Here is an 18,502-nt window from a genome sequence, read left to right as displayed (position 1 = left end):
GATGGATGGATGGATGGATAGATAGATAGATAGAACATTAGATGGATGGATGGATGGATGGATGGATGGATAGAACATTAGATGGATGGATGGAACGTTAGAAAGATAGATAGATAGATAGATAGATAGATAGATAGATAGATAGATAGATAGATAGATAGATAGATAGATAGATAGATAGATAGATAGATAGATAGATAGATAGATAGATAGATAGATAGAACATTAGATAGATGGATGGATGGATGGATGGATGGATGGATAGATAGAACATTGGATAGATAGATAGATAGATAGATAGATAGATAGATAGATAGATAGATAGATAGATAGATAGATAGATAGACAGACAGACAGACAGACAGACAGACAGACAGACAGACAGACAGACAGACAGACAGGCAGGCAGGCAGGCAGGCAGAAAGACAGATGAATGGATGGATGGATGATTGATTGATAGATAGATAAACAGGCAAATGGATGGATGAATAGACAGGCAGAAAAAAGGCAGATAGATAGATAGATAGATAGATAGATAGATAGATAGATAGATAGATAGATAGATAGATAGATAGATAGATAGATAGATAGATAGATAGATAGATAGATAGATAGATAGATAGGCAGATGCATGGATGGATGGATGGATGAACAGACAGAAACAAAGTTAGATTGATGGATAGACAGACAGTCAGATGGCTGGATGGCTTGATTATAGATCCAATCTATAGATTGTTTACTGGCCAGCATTTGTGCATATGAGATGAATTCACTTATTAATGAGTAGAGTTGATGAATTGTGTGGTGGTTTGACATCAGTGTGTGTGTGTGTTGTTTCAGGCACCATATGTGGACGTGGTGTGTGTGAACAGTTATTTCTCCTGGTATCACGATCCGGGTCACACTGAGCTCATCCGGCTGCAGCTCAGCACTCAGTTTGACAACTGGCACGGAAAATACCAGAAGCCCATCATTCAGAGCGAGTACGGAGCTGACGCTGTCCCTGGCCTGCACAGCGTGAGTCCCAACAACACACATAGCATATCTATATTCATAATCACAAACCAATATAACACTGCTTTTATATATATATTTATATATTATATTATATAGTTGACTATACATGCTGATATACTAAATTATATATATTTATTTACTTATGGAATTGTTTATCAGATCTTTTTCATGAATATATATATGATATTGATCTACACTCACCGGCCACTTTATTAGGTACACCTGTCCAACTGCTCGTTACCGAAACTTTCTAATCAGCCAATCACATGGCAGCAGCTCAATGCATTTAGGCATGCAGACATGGTCAAGACGATTTGCTGCAGTTCAGTGAGCATCAGAATGGGGAAGAAAGGGGATTTAAGTGACTTTGAACGTGGCATGGTTGTTGGTGCCAGACGGGCTGCTCTGAGTATTTCAGAAACTGCTGATCTACTGGGACTTTCACGCACAACCATCTCTAGGGTTTACAGAGAATGGTCCGACAAAGAGGAAATATCCAGTGAGCGGCAGTTCTGTGGGCGCAAATGCCTTGTTGATGCCAGAGGTCAGAGGAGAATGGCCAGACTGGTTCCAGCTGATAGAAAGGCAACAGTAACTCAAATAAGCACTCATTACAACCGAGGTCTGCAGAAGAGCATCTCTGAACACACAACACGTCCAACCTTGAGGCGGATGGGCTACAGCAGCAGAAGACCACACCGGGTGCCACTCCTGTCAGCTAAGAACAGGAAACTGAGGCTACAATTCACACAGGCTCACCAAAACTGGACAATAGAAGATTGGAGAAACGTTGCCTGGTCTGATGAGTCTCCATTTCTGCTGACACATTCAGATGCTCGGCTCAGAATTTGGCATCAACAACATGAAAGCATGGATCCATCCTGCCTTGTATCAGCGGTTCAGGCTGGTGGTGGTGGTGTAATGGTGTGGGGGAAATATGAGGACATTGCTGATGTCCAAAAGCTTATAAATCACACAGATAGAGGTTTTTCAGAAAGTAATCCTGTCCACAGTTTCCTGTGAGGGTTGAGTTTAGAGGTAGGGTGGGGTTAGCGCGATACAAAATACAGTTTATACAGTATAAAAACAATGGAAACCTATGGAATGTCCCCACAATTCACAAAAACTAACATGAGTGTGTACATGTGTGTGTGTGTGTGTGCGTGCGTGCATGCGTGCGTGTGGTGTGTGTGTATGTGTGTGTGTGTGTGTGTGTGTGTGTGTGTGTGTGTGCGTGCGTGCGTGTGGTGTGTGTGTGTGTGTGTGTGTGCGTGTGTGCGTGCGTGCGTGCGTGCGTGCGTATGTGTGTGTGTGTGTGCGTGCGTGTGGTGTGTGTGTGTCTATTAGGATCCACCCATGATGTTCACAGAGGAGTACCAGCGGGCCGTCCTGCTGAACTACCACAGCGTGTTCGACCAGAAGAGGAAGGAGTTTGTGATTGGAGAACTGATCTGGAACTTCGCCGACTTCATGACGGCTCAGAGTAAGACATAAACCACAGCCTTTCCTTGTGTTCTGAACAGGTTTTTCTTGAACACACAGCACACGTCACACATGAACGCTTCTGATAAGAGGACGAAAAACTCAGTTCTGCTCACTGTATTCTGACTCTGATCAACAGATGAAATGTGAAGCTCAGATTTTAATGAAAAGTCTGAACTTTAAATTACAATTGAAGCACAACAACATCAAAATTGAGATGTAAAAACAAAGTAAAATTAGATTAAAGGGCACCTATTATGCACAAATCACTTTTATAAGGGGTGTAAACACAGTTGTGTGTCAGCAGTGTGTGAATATCTCCAGTCTCTAATGATAAACATGTGTTAATTGTATTATTTATAATCAGACTTGATCAAAACAGTCTGCCCAAACACTTTGATTGACATTCTCCCTTTGTATGATGTCATCAGAGGGGGAAAGCCCCGCCCACTAGTGCCCATCTCTCCATCTCATTAGCATAAACAGCAGCCCTGAGTGAGAAGCAGCCGTCTGTCCATTAGCCATTAGAGTGTTTGAGCTGCTGAAGATAATGTCAGCATAGACTAAGAGGATTATAGATGTGGAGTTTTAGATGAAGCAGCGACAGGAGCGACATAGACTGACACCTGTTTTGAATCTGCCACTATGCTGACACTCTGGCATTTGTAGCTCCGCCCTCTTTTTAAAAAGAGCACAATCTCATTTGAATTTAAAGCGACAGTCACCAAAACACCACAATCAGGATCAAAGCCTAAATAGGTCAGTTTGAGAGAGCTGAAACTACACACACACACACACGCACACACACACACACACACACACACACACACACACACACACTCTAGAGATATCAGAGACGCATTTACATCTTGTTAAAAGGGGTATAATAGGTCCCCTTTAAATGTAAACATTTTAAACTCAACTTTGTATTTCTGTCTGCCTGCGTGTGTGTGCGTGTGTGTGTGTGTGTGTGTGTGTGTGTCTCCAGCCATCACTCGAGTGGTGGGCAACAAGAAAGGAGTGTTCACTCGTCAGCGTCAGCCTAAAGCCGGAGCGTTTATTCTGCGCGAGCGTTACTGGAGGATCGCCAACGAGAGCGGAGTGTTGCCCACCTGGAGCAGATACCCCTGTGTCTAAACACACACCAAAGACAGTCACACACTGATCAATCTGTCAGCTGATTTTGCCTTTAAACACACTTCTATTACGCCAAAGGTTTACACCACAGAAGCAGCAACACTATTGAACTGCACACGTGCCTTATGATCATTCACATTGTGAAAGTTTACACTGATGCTCAGCTTAAAACACCTCCAGCAGGTTTCACCTCAAACACAATTAAAAAAATACGTTTAATTAATGCGCTTTTCCCCAAATACGAGATTATTTGCATGAAATAATTATGTATAACATTATAACATGTGTTGCACTGACTTAAAATGGTCAAAATTACTCAATATTTACTCCTCCTCGAGTGGGTTTCTGAGATTCACTCTTACGTTGAACAGTAAATATCTATTATTTTGATGAATGTTGGAGACCTGTAACCATTGACTTGCACAGCAGGAAAAACGAATACTCTAAAAGTCAATGGTTACAGGTTTCCAACATTCTTCAAAATATCTTCTTTTGAGTTCAACAGAAGAAACTCAAATGATGAGTAAAGGATTGAATTATTTGTGAACTGTCCCTTTAATGCACGTTTATATTTTAACATGTATTACTGTAATAAAATAGAATGATAATCTAATTAAGATCTTCAATGATGAGTAAAGAAATTATTAAAAATTAATGTAAAATGTTTCATTTAACAAGAGTTAGTGCTAATAATATATACTTTTACTTTTAAAGTTGTAAAATCTGGCTTTAATACAGATTAATGCCATTAAAATAATTGCGTTACTCTAATAACAGTCTAATAAAGGTCATCTCTGATTATAAATATGCAATAGTATATGTATTTCTGTTATGTATTGTAATAACGCAGCTTTATATTTAAAAAATCATTGCATATTAAATGATAATTTAATGGTATCACTTTATTTTGATGGTTCCTTTAACTCTGTTGAATTTAAGTTGCATTGCATCAACATGCCAACTGATTCTCATTATAAGTAGACTGTTGGGTTGGGGTTAGTGTAACTGGTGTGCTTGCAGTTTCTTATAGTCAGTTAAATGTCTGTTGAAGGAGCAGAATCAGCAGATATTAAGCAGACAGTCTACTAATACTCAAATGAAAATTAATGCAACTTTTAGTCAACAAAATGTGCAAAAGGGACCATCAAAATAAAGTGTTACCTGCTCATCTAAAGGATCATCTCTGATTATGTTTACATGGGCATCAGTAATCGAATTATTTGCTTTAATCTAATTAAGAGAGTAAAAAGACTAAGGTCTACACTGACTCGGTAGGTGCAAAGAGTGTCATGTGTGTGTGGAGGATCCTGTGTGTGCACTTTAATAATGCGGATTAAATCGGCATACTCCACATGTCTTTATTCGATTTCTCTTGAGTTCGATTATGACCGTAATCAGGTTAAATGAATTTAAAAAAACAAAAAAAATCGTTGTTTACATGGTCGACTCGTGGTCATTGATTCAGCGAGAATTTGAGGGGGAAATGTTTTTAATTAAAACACACACACACACACACACACACATGAATGTAAACGCTATTTTAGAGGTTCAAAGTGAACTGGAAGTGTTTCTGTACAACTCAAACGTAATATATGAGTGTTTTATTAGAAGCATTGGGGAAAATAAGTTGGTTTTGTATTCATTCTGATTATAACTTGTTATAATTGCGGTGGTATTCTCATTTGAATGTGTCTGTGTATGAACGCTGATTTTTATATGACGGCAGATTGTACTTTAATAACTTTATTCAGTCTATTATGTGTGTTTTGGCCATTCCAGAGTGAAAATAAAACACATTCCACAAGATCTTCAAGTTTCTGTCTAATATTATTATTATTTACTTTATTTTCCTTTCAATTCTGAAGCAGAGTTCAGGTGGATGGAGATATCTCATATTATTTTCATATCTCCATTTTGTTTTCTGGTGTTAATATACAGTATGTGCTTCATAGGGTTGCCAGGTCCAAGAACATTTTCCAGCCCAAAGACAGCTCAAAATCCACATAAATTACCCATTAAATTTAATTAATGTCTACCCCTACCCAACCCTAAATCCAGCCCTCACAATAACGTAAAAGTATTAGTGATGTACAGTGTCAAAGAATTATGCTATATTGATGTGCAAATTGGGGCGACACGGTGTCACAGTGGTTCGCACTGTGGCCTCACAGCATGAAACATCACAGTATGATTTTCCAAGTACAACAGTATTAATGCTGTAATTTCTCAGTGAGGTGAAATAAATGCTGGAACAAACTACCAACCAAATATTCATCTTTTTACTTTTAGTTTACCGTTGTGTAATAAAAAACATTTAGAATTAAAAAACTAAAACCAATAATAAATATCCCAATGGTACTAAAAGTACATGAAAAAATACACTAAATAGTGATCTATTGTGAATAGTAGAGTGTTTTGAACCATTCTATAATAAAAGTACTTGTATTAATTTGTGGAGATTCTGCAGTTGCTATGGTAATGCAACAACTAAAGTAATCTATTCTAGTGATTCTACAGTTGCTATGGTAACGCATTAACTGTAGTAATTAATCTATTCTAGTGATTCTACAGTTGCTATGGTAACGCATTAACTATAGTAATTAATCTATTCTAGTGATTCTACAGTTGCTATGGTAACGCATTAACTATAGTAAATCTATTCTAGTGATTCTACAGTTGCTATAGTAACGCTTTAACTATAGTAATTAATCTATTCTAGTGATTCTACAGTTGCTATGGTAACGCATTAACTATAGTAATTAATCTATTCTAGTGATTCTACAGTTGCTATGGTAACGCATTAACTATAGTAATTAATCTATTCTAGTGATTCTACAGTTGCTATGGTAACGCATTAACTATAGTAATTAATCTATTCTAGTGATTCTACAGTTGCTATGGTAACGCATTAACTATAGTAATTAATCTATTCTAGTGATTCTACAGTTGCTATGGTAACGCATTAACTATAGTAAATCTATTCTAGTGATTCTACAGTTGCTATAGTAACGCATTAACTATAGTAATTAATCTATTCTAGTGATTCTACAGTTGCTATGGTAACGCATTAACTATAGTAATTAATCTATTCTAGTGATTCTACAGCAGTTGCTATAGTAACGCATTAACTATAGTAATTAATCTATTCTAGTGATTCTACAGATGCTATGGTAACGCAACAACTATAGTAATTAATCTATTCTAGTGATTCTACAGTTGCTATGGTAACGCATTAACTATAGTAATCTATTCTAGTGATTCTACAGTTGCCATAGTAATGCATTAACTATAGTAATTAATCTATTCTAGTGATTCTACAGTTACTATGGTAACGCAACAACTATAACGCAACAACTATAGTAATTAATCTATTGAAGTGATTCCACAGTTACTATGAAACAACAACTACAGTAACAAACAAATGGCCCCATACTGTATTTCTTTAGGCAGCAGGGTGGTGCAGTGCGTAGCGCTGTTGCCTCACAGCAAGGTCACTGGTTCAAGCCCCGGCTGGGTCAGTTGGTGTTTCTGTGTGTAGTTTGCATGTTCTCCCCGTGTTGGTGTGGGTTTCCTCAAGGTGCTCCGGTTTCCCCCACAGTCCAAACACATGCGCTATAGGGGAAGCTAAATTGTTGGTAGTGTATGTGTGTGAATGAGTGTGTATGGTTGTTTTCCAGTACTGGGTTGCAGTTGGAAGGGCATCAGCTGTGTAAAACACATGCTGGGATAGTTGGTGAATAGTTGCTATAGTAACTACAGTAATATAATCTAATGACCCAATACTGTAGTTTTCTACAACTCTAGGGTATATTATACAGTAGGTCACAGTTTACTGTAGTAAATAAAAGTGTATTACAGTATTTATCAGTTCAATACAGTTAATACTACAGCATAATACACACTACTACAGTATGGTTAAAAAACAGAGTGTTTACAATAAATTACTGTAGCATTTGCAGTATATTTAATTTGATACAGTGTCAGTAAAGAACAGACAGGTTCAGAGAGACTGGGGGAATGTTTTAATAATGGCAGATCAATGCACACAACACTGACACGCGCGCGCACACACACACTCACACGTGTTCATGTTCACTGCAGTGTTTCTGTCCTCCAGCGGCGTCGTCCTCTTCAACACGCAATCAGTGTACGAAAATACAAAAGTCTGATTTGGCAAATACAGACGCAAACACAAGTGAATCTTCCACAGATAAAATAAAATAATTAAACAGATGCCAAACATAAACAATCTCCATCCAATCCTCGCTTTTTTTCCTTGTCTGCTAAAATACGCTCTAACATTAACTGTCTGTACATCATCTAGCTTACAGGGCTCAGTGTCAGCCGACATTTACATCAGGAAATAAAGAGAAGAGCATCAAAATACTTGATTTACTATGGCAAACTCACAGGACTTGACTAACCAGAACTAACAGACCAAAAAAAGAAAGAAAAAGAAAGTGCTTCATGAGACATCTGGATTCAGCTTTAGTGTTTTCGCATTAACGGTGAGACGTTTCATTATGGTTATGGTTTATGAGACAAATCACCAGACTTAAAGAGACAGTACATCTAAAAATATCAATACTGTCATCATTTACTCACTTGCTCTTAACCTTATTCAGTTGATTACAAAGGAAGATGTTTTGAAGAATGTTGAAAACTGGTAGCCAGACCTCCATAGTATTTGCCCTTTCCTGCTATATTTTTGAACTATTCTATAATAAAGTACTTGAATTAATCTGGGGTCATTCTATAGTTGCTATGGTAACACAACTATAGTAATTAATCCATTCTAGTGATTCGACAGTTGCTATGGTAACACAACAACTATAGTAATTAATCTATTCTAGTGATTCGACAGTTGCTACGGTAACGCAACAACTATAGTAATTAATTGTTCTAGCGATTCGATAGTTGCTATGGTAACAAAACAACTATAGTAATTAATCTATTCTAGTGATTCTACAATTGCTATGGTAACGCAAGAACTATAGTAATTAATCTATTCTAGCGATTCTATAGTTGCTATGGTAACAAAACAACTATAGTATTTAATCTGTTCTATCGATTCGATAGTTGCTATGGTAACAACAACAACTATAGTACTTAATTGTTCTAGCGATTCGATAGTTGCTATGGTAACAAAACAACTATAGTAATTAATCTATTCTAGCGATTCGATAGTTGCTATGGTAACAAAACAACTATAGTAATTAATCTATTCTAGTGATTCGACAGTTGCTACGGTAACGCAACAACTATAGTAATTAATTGTTCTAGCGATTCGATAGTTGCTATGGTAACAAAACAACTATAGTAATTAATCTATTCTAGTGATTCTACATTTGCTATGGTAACGCAAGAACTATAGTAATTAATCTATTCTAGCGATTCTATAGTTGCTATGGTAACAAAACAACTATAGTATTTAATCTGTTCTAGCGATTCGATAGTTGCTATGGTAACAACAACTATAGTAATTAATTGTTCTAGCGATTCGATAGTTGCTATGGTAACAAAACAACTATAGTAATTAATCTATTCTAGCGATTCGATAGTTGCTATGGTAACAAAACAACTATAGTATTTAATCTATTCTAGTGATACTATAGTTGCTATGGTAACGCAACAACTATGGTAATTAATCTATTCTAGTGATTCGATAGTTGCTAGGTAACAAAAACTATAGTAATTAATCTATTCGCTGATTCTATAGTTGTTATGGTAACAACAACCGTAGTACCATGACCCAATACTGTACTTTACTACAACTATAGGGTATATTATAAAATACACCAGTTTACTATAGTAAAAAATTATATAACAGTATTTATTACATTTCATCAGTTGACTATAGTTTAATATTACAGTATGCAGAGCTGTAAATACTATAATATATACAGCATAATACTTATTTTGTTGATCACTAAAGACGATATTTTGAAGAATGTTGGAAACTGATCAGTGGTTACAGGTCTCCAACATTCTTCAAAATATCTTCTTTGTGGTTTTTCTTTTAATATGAAAGTCAGTAATTACAGGTCTCCAACATTCTTCAAAATATCTCCTTTGTGATTTTTCTTTTAATATGAAAGTCAGTGGTTACAGGTCTCCAACATTCTTCAAAATATCTCCTTTGTGATTTTTTTTTATTACTACAGAAGTCAGTGGTTACAGGTTTTCCAACATACTTCAAAGTATCTCTTTTTTGTGTTCAACAGAAGATACTGAAAAACTTAGAACTACTTGAGGAAGAGTAAATAGTGTGTAAATTTTAATTGTGGGTGTAATGTCCCTTTAACTCACCCACAGACAGGCAAGAGGACTAGTTGACTCTAACTAAACTGGTTTACAATGGAGACTGTACGATTTCTCAAATCTCCAAGACCCAGTGGACAAACAGAAGGCACTTCAATGACATCTACAGTTGTGAAGGCAAAGCTTTTCATAATATTTTGGGGGATCTGAACTCAATGTAAATTAAATGTGCAAATAAAAACATCTTTTCCCCTCTCACAAAAGCCTTAGAAGTTTTAAAATCAACATAAAATTAAAATCAAATATCTCATTTTAAACATTGTTCAGTTCAAACATTATTAAATCAATATACACTTAACTGAGAAGCAAAATGACTTCAAGAATTACACCAGCCAAAGTTATCAGAAAAATTAATAATAAACAAATGTTCAACCACATTGGCAGATATATGCAGTGCATCCGGAAAGTGTTCATAGCGTGTTCATGCTACAGCCTTATTCCAGAATGAATTAAATTACTTTATTTCCTCAACATTCTACACACAATCCTCCATAATGACAATGTGGAAAACGTGTTTTTGAAATTGTTGCAAATTTATTAAAAATATAAAGCTGTAAAGTCACCTGTACATCAGTATTGACAGCCTTTGGCGTGAAGCTGTAAATTGAGCTCAGGTTTATTCTGTTTCCACTGATCATTCTGGAGATGTTTCAGCAGCTTCATTGGAGTTCACCTGTGGTCAGTTCAGCTGATTGGACATGATCTGAAAAGGCATACACCTGTCTATATAAGCTCCCAGGGTTGACAGTGCATGTCAAAGCACAAACCAAGCATGAAGACAAAGGAATTGTCTGTAGACCTCCAAGACAGGATTGTCTGGAGGCACAAGGCTGGGGAAGGTTACAGAAACATTTCTGCTGCTCTGAAAGTTCCAATAAGCACAGCGGCCTCCATCATCCATAAGTGGAAGATGTTTAACCACCAGGACTCCTCCTAGAGCTGGCCGGCCATCTAAGCTGAGTGATCGGGGGAGAAGGGCCTCAGTCAAGGAGGTGATCAATAACCTGATGGTCACTCTGTCTGAGCTCCAGTGTTCTTCTGTGGAGAGAGGAGAACCTTACAGAAGGACAACCATCTGTGCAGCAATCCACCAATCAGGCCTGTATGGTAGAGTGGCCAGACAGAAGACACTCGCCGCCTGGAGTTTGCCAAAAGGCATCTGAAGGACTCTCAGACCATCAGAAACTAAACTCTCTGCTCTGATGAGACTCAAACTGAACTCTTTAGAGTGAATGCCAGGCGTTACATTTGGAGAAAACCAGGCAGCGCTCATCACCAGGCTAATACCATCCCTACAGTGAAGCATGGTGGTGGCAGCATCATGCTGTGGGGATGTTTTTCAGCAGCAGGAACTGGAAGACTAGTCAGGATAGAGGGAAAGATGAATGCAGCGATGTACAGAGACATCCTGAATGAAAACCTGTTTCAGAGTGCTCTTGACCTCAGACTGGGGCAACGGTTCATCTTCTAGTAGGACAATGACCCAAAACACACTGACAAAATATCAATGGAGTGGCTTTACAACAATTCGGTGAATGTCCTTGAGTGGCCCAGCCAGAGCCCAGACCTAAATCCTATTGAACATCTCTGGAGAGATTTGAAAATGGCTGTACACCATCGCTTCCCATCCAACCTGATAGAGCTTGAGAGGTACTGCAAAGAGGAAAATTCCCAAAGACAGGTGTGGCAAGCTTGTGGCATCATATTCAAAAAGACTTGAGGCTGTAATCGCTGCCAAAGGAGCATCAACAAAGTATTGAGCAAAGGCTGAGAATACTGATGTACATCTGATTTTACAGCTTTTTATTTTTAATAAATTTACAACAATTTCCAAATCTCTTCACATTGTCATTATGGAGGATTGTGTGTAGAATGTTGAGGAAATCAATTAATTTAATCCATTCTGGAATAAGGCTGTAACAAAGAAATGTGGAAAAAGTGAAGCGCTATCAATACTTTCCGGATACACTGTATATTCATCTTTTTCTTCTCATGCAAATATATTTTGATATAAAACTGTTTGCACACTGTTTGTCCTGGAAAACAAGACAAAAATCCGCACACGCTTGTCAGGCTATTATAAAGGCTTGTAATCTTATGCACAATTGAAACGCAAATGAAACTTAAATCATGGCTTTTAGGGTATTGGTTAAAAAAGGAGGAAAAATTAAATCAGATGCTTTCAAAACTAGTAATAAACATAATATGTATATTTTTTACCCCAAAATGTCACATATCTCAAGTAAAAAGAGTTGTGTTGACTCTAACTGGAAAGCTGGAGTTTTGTTTAGTGAAAAATAGCCAAAACTGACAGATAAACTCTAAGCAGTATGCAGAAGTGTAGTTAATCTGGTCGATTAACCATGTTTGATGGGTCATTCTGGCCTTTGAGCTCAGGTTTGGCTGATAATGCTTTATAAAAGATGCTGAAATTAAACTCATGTGCTTCAGGAAAGTCATCAGTGCTGCTCGGTACAAGGTTTCTGATTAAAGAACCAGCAATAAACCATCAGGTCAAAACATACCTCAACATCACCAAGATAGACAGATGCCACCTTCATCTGTTTTTACTTTTTTCAGAAACAGGATTTGACCAATCAACGATAAGCTCTCAGTCTGAACAACCCATCACAACCTCATTTACATTCACATCAACTCCACTATGCCAAATCAACCACGAGCCCTATCACACATGAGGCAAGTGTTTTTACTAGTTTCAGTTCGGCGCAGGTATCATTTTCACATCGTGCGTCATGTTGTTTAAATAGCAGATGTGCTCGTTGTGCACCCATATGGTTGTTGCTATATTGAGGCAACTGAAATAGAGGAAATAAAAGCTGATCTAAAGTCAATGTGTAGTTGTGTGTGTGTATGTGTGTGTGTGTGTGTGATATGCACCAACAGGATGGCCCAAAACACAGGTGTCAAACTCAGTTCCTGGAGGGCCGCAGCTCTGCACCCCTGAATGTGGCTAGCAAAATAAACATTGCCAAAGTTGATTCCTCACGGACTTCAAGGAGCAACTACAAACTAAAGTCAATAATGGTTAGTATTTTTGTTATTTCAAGAGGGATGCGCAGCAGCACACGAACATCTTTAAAGTCCGTGTGAACCAGAGGTTGCAAAGACTTACTCTTCGGTATGTTGATGCACTTCCAACTGAAACAGAATATTGAGTCGGAGCCGAGGACTTTTGCGCCTCATTTCCACTTAGCAAACTGTGCGCCATGACGAAATGACGAAAGTAAATGTTCATTTTTGGGTGAACTATCCCTTTAAGACAGCATTAATGAAGTTATAGCTTCGAACGCATTCCTGGAAGAATACAAAACTCTAAAAGCGAAAGTAAATCTGGCATTTTTATCTCCATTTTCCAGCAGCTCCTATCATCTATTTCAGCATTTGTCAACACAAAACATCAGCTCAACGTCACTAGATAATATTGTCGAGTAGTATTGTAACACTGGTTGAGTGTTCGGTCATGCAGATCAAGATTTCATAATGTGAACTGACCAAACAAACTGATTTCATTGTCCAACATGACAGTATAACCTTAAAGACCCTTAAGAGCGAAAATACAGTGCCAGAAACAAAACAATAAGCTTCCCAACATCAGTCATCATTCCTAAAACAAGCATGTTTTCCTAGTTTGAAGAGCCTACTGTTGAATGGACAGATTATATAGATATTACAGGTCCTTCAATGAACTATTGATGCCTTTTAAAGGATTATTATGAGATTACAGATTCAGATGCATTCATGGACACACTTAAACTGCAAATACAGGGACTAGGGCTGTGCGATTAATCGAAATTGAATCGCAATTATAATTTGAAACATTGCGATTCGCTAATTGCTGCGATATGAAATGTGTATGGATTATATAATTTCCCCTACCCAGAGCAAATGCGTGACTGCTGACTGTGTGACGAGCCAATTGAGTGAGCACACTTTCGTTTTGCCCAATCAGAATCGCGCAACCGAACTATTTCGAAACGCCCACAATAAAACAAACAGGAAAGCGCAGACAAGTGGGATGATGGCGTCTGCCGCTTCAGAAGCATTAATATCAAAGATAAACAGCACGTCGGTAATATGGGATTATTTTGGTTTCAGTTGCAGAACAAAAACAGGTAATTTGTAAAAGCTGTCGCAGAATTGTTGCCACAGCATGAGGAAACACAACAACCAGCACCTAACAAAGCACCACAGGCAGATAAATGAGGTGTCCTGCTAAATACTCAACTAAAAGCATTGCCAGTGACACTCAATTTAGTAGCAAGCAACAGCCAAGTACAACTTCAGAGTTGTTTGCAGCTATGAAAAAACATCACGAAAGCACCAGGAGATTAACTAACGCAATAACTCTAGAGAAAAATGAGTGTTTGAAAGGACAAGATCACGAATACAAGCGGTCGAAATGAGTTTCCTTCACAGGGTGGCAGGGAGCACCCTTATGGATAGGATGAGGAGCTCTGGCACCCAGGAGGAGCTCAGAGTAGAGCCGCTGCTCCTCCACATTGAGAGAAGTCAGCTGAGGTGGCTCGGGCATCTGTTTCAGATTCCTCCTGGACGCCTAACTAGGGAGGTTTTTCCAGGCATGTCCCACAGGGAAGAGGCCTCGGGGAAGACCCAGGACACACTGGAGGGACTAGGTCTCTCGGCTGGCCTGGGAACGCTTCGGGATCCCCCCGGAGGAGCTGGAGGAGGAGTCTGGGGAGAGGGAAGTCTGGGGCTTCTCTCCTAAGACTGCTGCCCCCGAATAAGCAGATGAAAATGACATGACATCTCCAAATATTTATAGACAAATTTGGAAAAAATGTGGGCGTTAGTTAAAAAAAGGAACTGAAACCATATCACTCACTGCATTTTAGCAGTAAGAAGCTACGATACAGACTATTGAGCTGAAGCTCGACTACAAAATTAAATAGCAAATCATATCGAAATCGCAATATCTGTCAAAAAAATAAAATAAATAAATATATTAGATATTTTCCCCGATCGCACAGCCCTAACAGGAACTAAAACTGTCAGCTTTGGACATCTTCATACTCCAATAGCTTATATCATCCATTCCAGCAAACATCAACACAAAACATGAGCATTTACAAACTGAAATGAGCTCAACATCACCAGAAAATAGTCATGAGTGTGTTAAAGAACATTGCACAATTGGCTATTCATACTTTTCATAATGTGAACTGACAAATAAATGACTTTCAATATAAACAAATTCAATAGATTTTCCACAAAGAAACATTAACAGTTCATTAAAGAACCTTTCAGTGTACAGATCTGAAAAACACCATGTCTTTTCTCAGTTTGGAGAACTTTTCAATTTAATTGAATTAAAATAATATATAAAAATGTTTTTATGTAATGCAGAGACTATCCACTTTACAGGTTCTACTGATGTCAATCAAAGCGTATATTAAAAGGGACAGTTCACCGAAAAATTAAGATTGTCAATATTTACTCACCCATTTGAGTTGCTTGCTTTCTTTTGAACAGAAAAGAAATACATTTACACTACCTGACAAAGTCTTGTGGTGGACCTCAGTTGTAAGAGCAACAAATAATAACTCGACTTCTAGTTGATCATTTGGAAAAGTGTCAGAAGGTGGATTTTTCCCATGAATCATCTGTTGATCTTCATCCCAATCATCACCAATACTGCAGAAGATCTACTGGAACCAGCATGGAGCCAAGATTCTCAGAGAAATCAGTCAAGTTTGGTGAAGGAGAAATCATGGTTTGGGGTTATATTCAGTATGGGGGCGTGCGAGAGATCTGCATCATCAACAGCCTGAGGTATCAAGACACTTGTGCTGCCCATTACATTAAAAACCACAGGAGAGGGCAAATTCTCCAGCAGGATAGCACTCCTTCTCATACTTCAGCCTCCACATCAAAGCTCCTGAAAGCAAAGAAGGTCAAGGTGCTCCAGGATTGGCCAGCCCAGTCACCAGACATGAACATTATTGAGCATGTCTGGGGTAAGATGGAGGCGTTGAAGATGAACACAAAGACTCTTGATGAACTCTGGGAGTCCTGCAAGAAGGCTTTCTTTGCCATTCCAGATGACTTTATTAATCAGTGATTTGAGTCATTGCAGAGATGTATGGATGCAGTCCTCCAAGCTCATGATGGAGTCAGACACAATATTCATTCTGTTTCCACTGCAGCATGAGCACATATTCTATACTGGACATTATTGAAGGTTCAGTGATGAGACTTTTATCTAAGCAGAGTCAGACCTTACTGTCCTAATCAAATCATGAATAATCAAGACATGATCAGATTTTATTGTGCTCAAATAAGCGTCATCTAGAGGCCTTTACCTTTCATATAACACACTTCTGATACCACATGATCAACTAGAATCCAAGTCATCCAAGTCAACTTGGATAGGTGTCAGGTAGTGTATTTTGAAGTACATTGGAAATCACTATATATTATTTTATTTCCTACTATGGAAGTCAATAGCTACCATTTCCAAGATTCACAAATATTAAATCATATTTTTGGATGAACACTGAAATAAATGCTGGGTCACACAATTCCTTCACATTGTCCCAACACAAGTTGATTAGGTTAACCAAATTGTTTTTAAATCTCAAGAATTGTGTTGTTTCAGCTTATTTTAAATAAGTAGTTTGAACAAACAGCACAAATCATTTGAGTGAACTGTCCCTTTGAATGCATTTCATTGAGACTGCACATCCAGATGCATTCAAAGAATAATCTGACACACTCTGACTCCAAAAACAAAGACTAAAACTGGCAGATTTTGAGTGTTTAAATCACAAAAATCCTGACAAACACTGGACAAATACTGAGAGGTAAATAATGAAGAAACTGTGGGCACTTTTCATTTCACAGGAAGGTCAAAGGTAAAGTTAAATGGGTTTCTGGGTAACAGCAGTGGGGTAAAATAGCATTACAGTAGATTTGATGGTGAAAAATCAACATTACGAACCTGTAGTATGAGTATGACTGACAAAATACAGTAGAAAATAAACCTAAAAACTTGAACACAGAAGGTAAAATCTCTATTTACTTTAACTCAGTGAGGAGCCCTAGTGTAAATAATGAGTCTAAAGCAGGGGTCAGCAATCTCGGTCCAGGAGGGCCGGTGTCCCTGCAGGGTTTAGCTCCAACTTGCCTCAACACAGCTGCTTGGATGTTTCAAATATACCTAGTAAGACCTTAATTAGCTGGTTCATGTGTGTTTGATTAGGGTTGGAGCTAAAATCTGCAGGACATCGGCCCTCCAGGAACAAGTTTGGTGACCTCTGGTCTAAAGCATTACATTTAAACACACTGAAATCATCCCAGATGGTCTTTTTAATTACCTTATATTGGAATTACCACAATTATGCATCACTGACGACCTTTGTTAACTGAATTCAGTTTGGTAACACTTTATAATCGCTCCATTAGTTATTGTATTTACTAATATAAACAAACCACTGGCAATACCTTTCATTTTTGTATTTGCTTTAACTAATGTTAACAACTTTGGATTTTAATTATGCATTAGTAAATGTTGAACTGTGATTAATAAATACCCTACATCGTTGTTTACTATTAGAAAATACATTAATTGAACCTTAAATTAATGTGACCTTAAGCTCCATTGGTTAACATTTAACATAAATGTGTCAACAGTTCAATATTTACTAATGTTAGCATTAAAATCAATAAGTAATAGCTTAATTGACCCATAATAACATGTCCTAACAAATAAAGCTAACACTTAAGTCACAATTCATGCTATTAACAAACCGTTAACTAAGACTTTAGCTCTATAAACTGCTAATTAGCTGCTTATTATGTAATGTAATGTGTATATAGTGCATTTATTGTGTATGGACGTACACCCAAAGGGGTCTCTCCTCACCAGCACCAGTGTGCAGCATCCACTTGGATGATGCAACGGCAACCAAAGGTCGACACTAGTGCGCTCACCACACACCAGCTATTGGTGGACCGGAGAGACAGTGATAGAGCCAATTCGGTGGATGGGGATGATTGGGAGGCCATGACTGTAAGGGCAGAGGGAATTTGGACACTAGAGTTACACCCCTACTCCTTTCCAGAAGTGCCATGGGATTATTAATGACCACAGAGAAACATCTCAAAGACTGTGTTTACTGACAGTATGGTGTCCCCTTCATGTCACTGGGGCATTGAGACTCACACAGACGGTTGAGCGCCCCCTCCTGACCTCACTACCACCACTGCCAAAAGCAACCTAGTTTTCCCATGTGGTCTCCCATCCAGATACTGACCATGCTCAGCCCTGCTCAGCTTCAGTGAGTAACCGCTCTTAGGCTGCAGGGTGATATGACTGGCTTATTAATAGTTCGTAATGTAGAAGTTGGGTTTAGGTGTCATTTAGGACTAGGGTTACTAAAATAAGATCATACTACATCATACTAGATATAGCTACTAACATACAGTTAATATCTTAGACAGGTAGTAAGCCAGTGGATAATAGCATGAATTGTGACAGATTAAAGCATTACCCAAATAAATAATA

The 18,502-nt window shown here is 38.1% G+C and overlaps 1 protein-coding gene across 1 annotated transcript in view; it reads left to right on the top strand.

Annotated features, from left to right (window-relative positions):
* Positions 1-5,442, top strand: part of gusb (glucuronidase, beta) — a 35,103-nt gene extending 29,661 nt beyond the window's left edge. Inside the window, exons 10-12 of the mRNA XM_056457226.1 lie at positions 841-1,017; positions 2,365-2,500; positions 3,488-5,442. Of these exons, the coding sequence (XP_056313201.1) occupies positions 841-1,017; positions 2,365-2,500; positions 3,488-3,636 (462 nt within the window). The 3' untranslated portion in view covers positions 3,637-5,442. The remainder of the gene's footprint in view (positions 1-840; positions 1,018-2,364; positions 2,501-3,487) is intronic.
* Positions 5,443-18,502: the final 13,060 nt, after the last annotated feature.

The sequence above is a fragment of the Danio aesculapii genome, chromosome 5, assembly GCF_903798145.1.
Source record: "Danio aesculapii chromosome 5, fDanAes4.1, whole genome shotgun sequence".
Lineage (NCBI taxonomy): Eukaryota > Metazoa > Chordata > Actinopteri > Cypriniformes > Danionidae > Danio > Danio aesculapii.
This window is presented reverse-complemented; position numbering and strand designations above follow the sequence as displayed.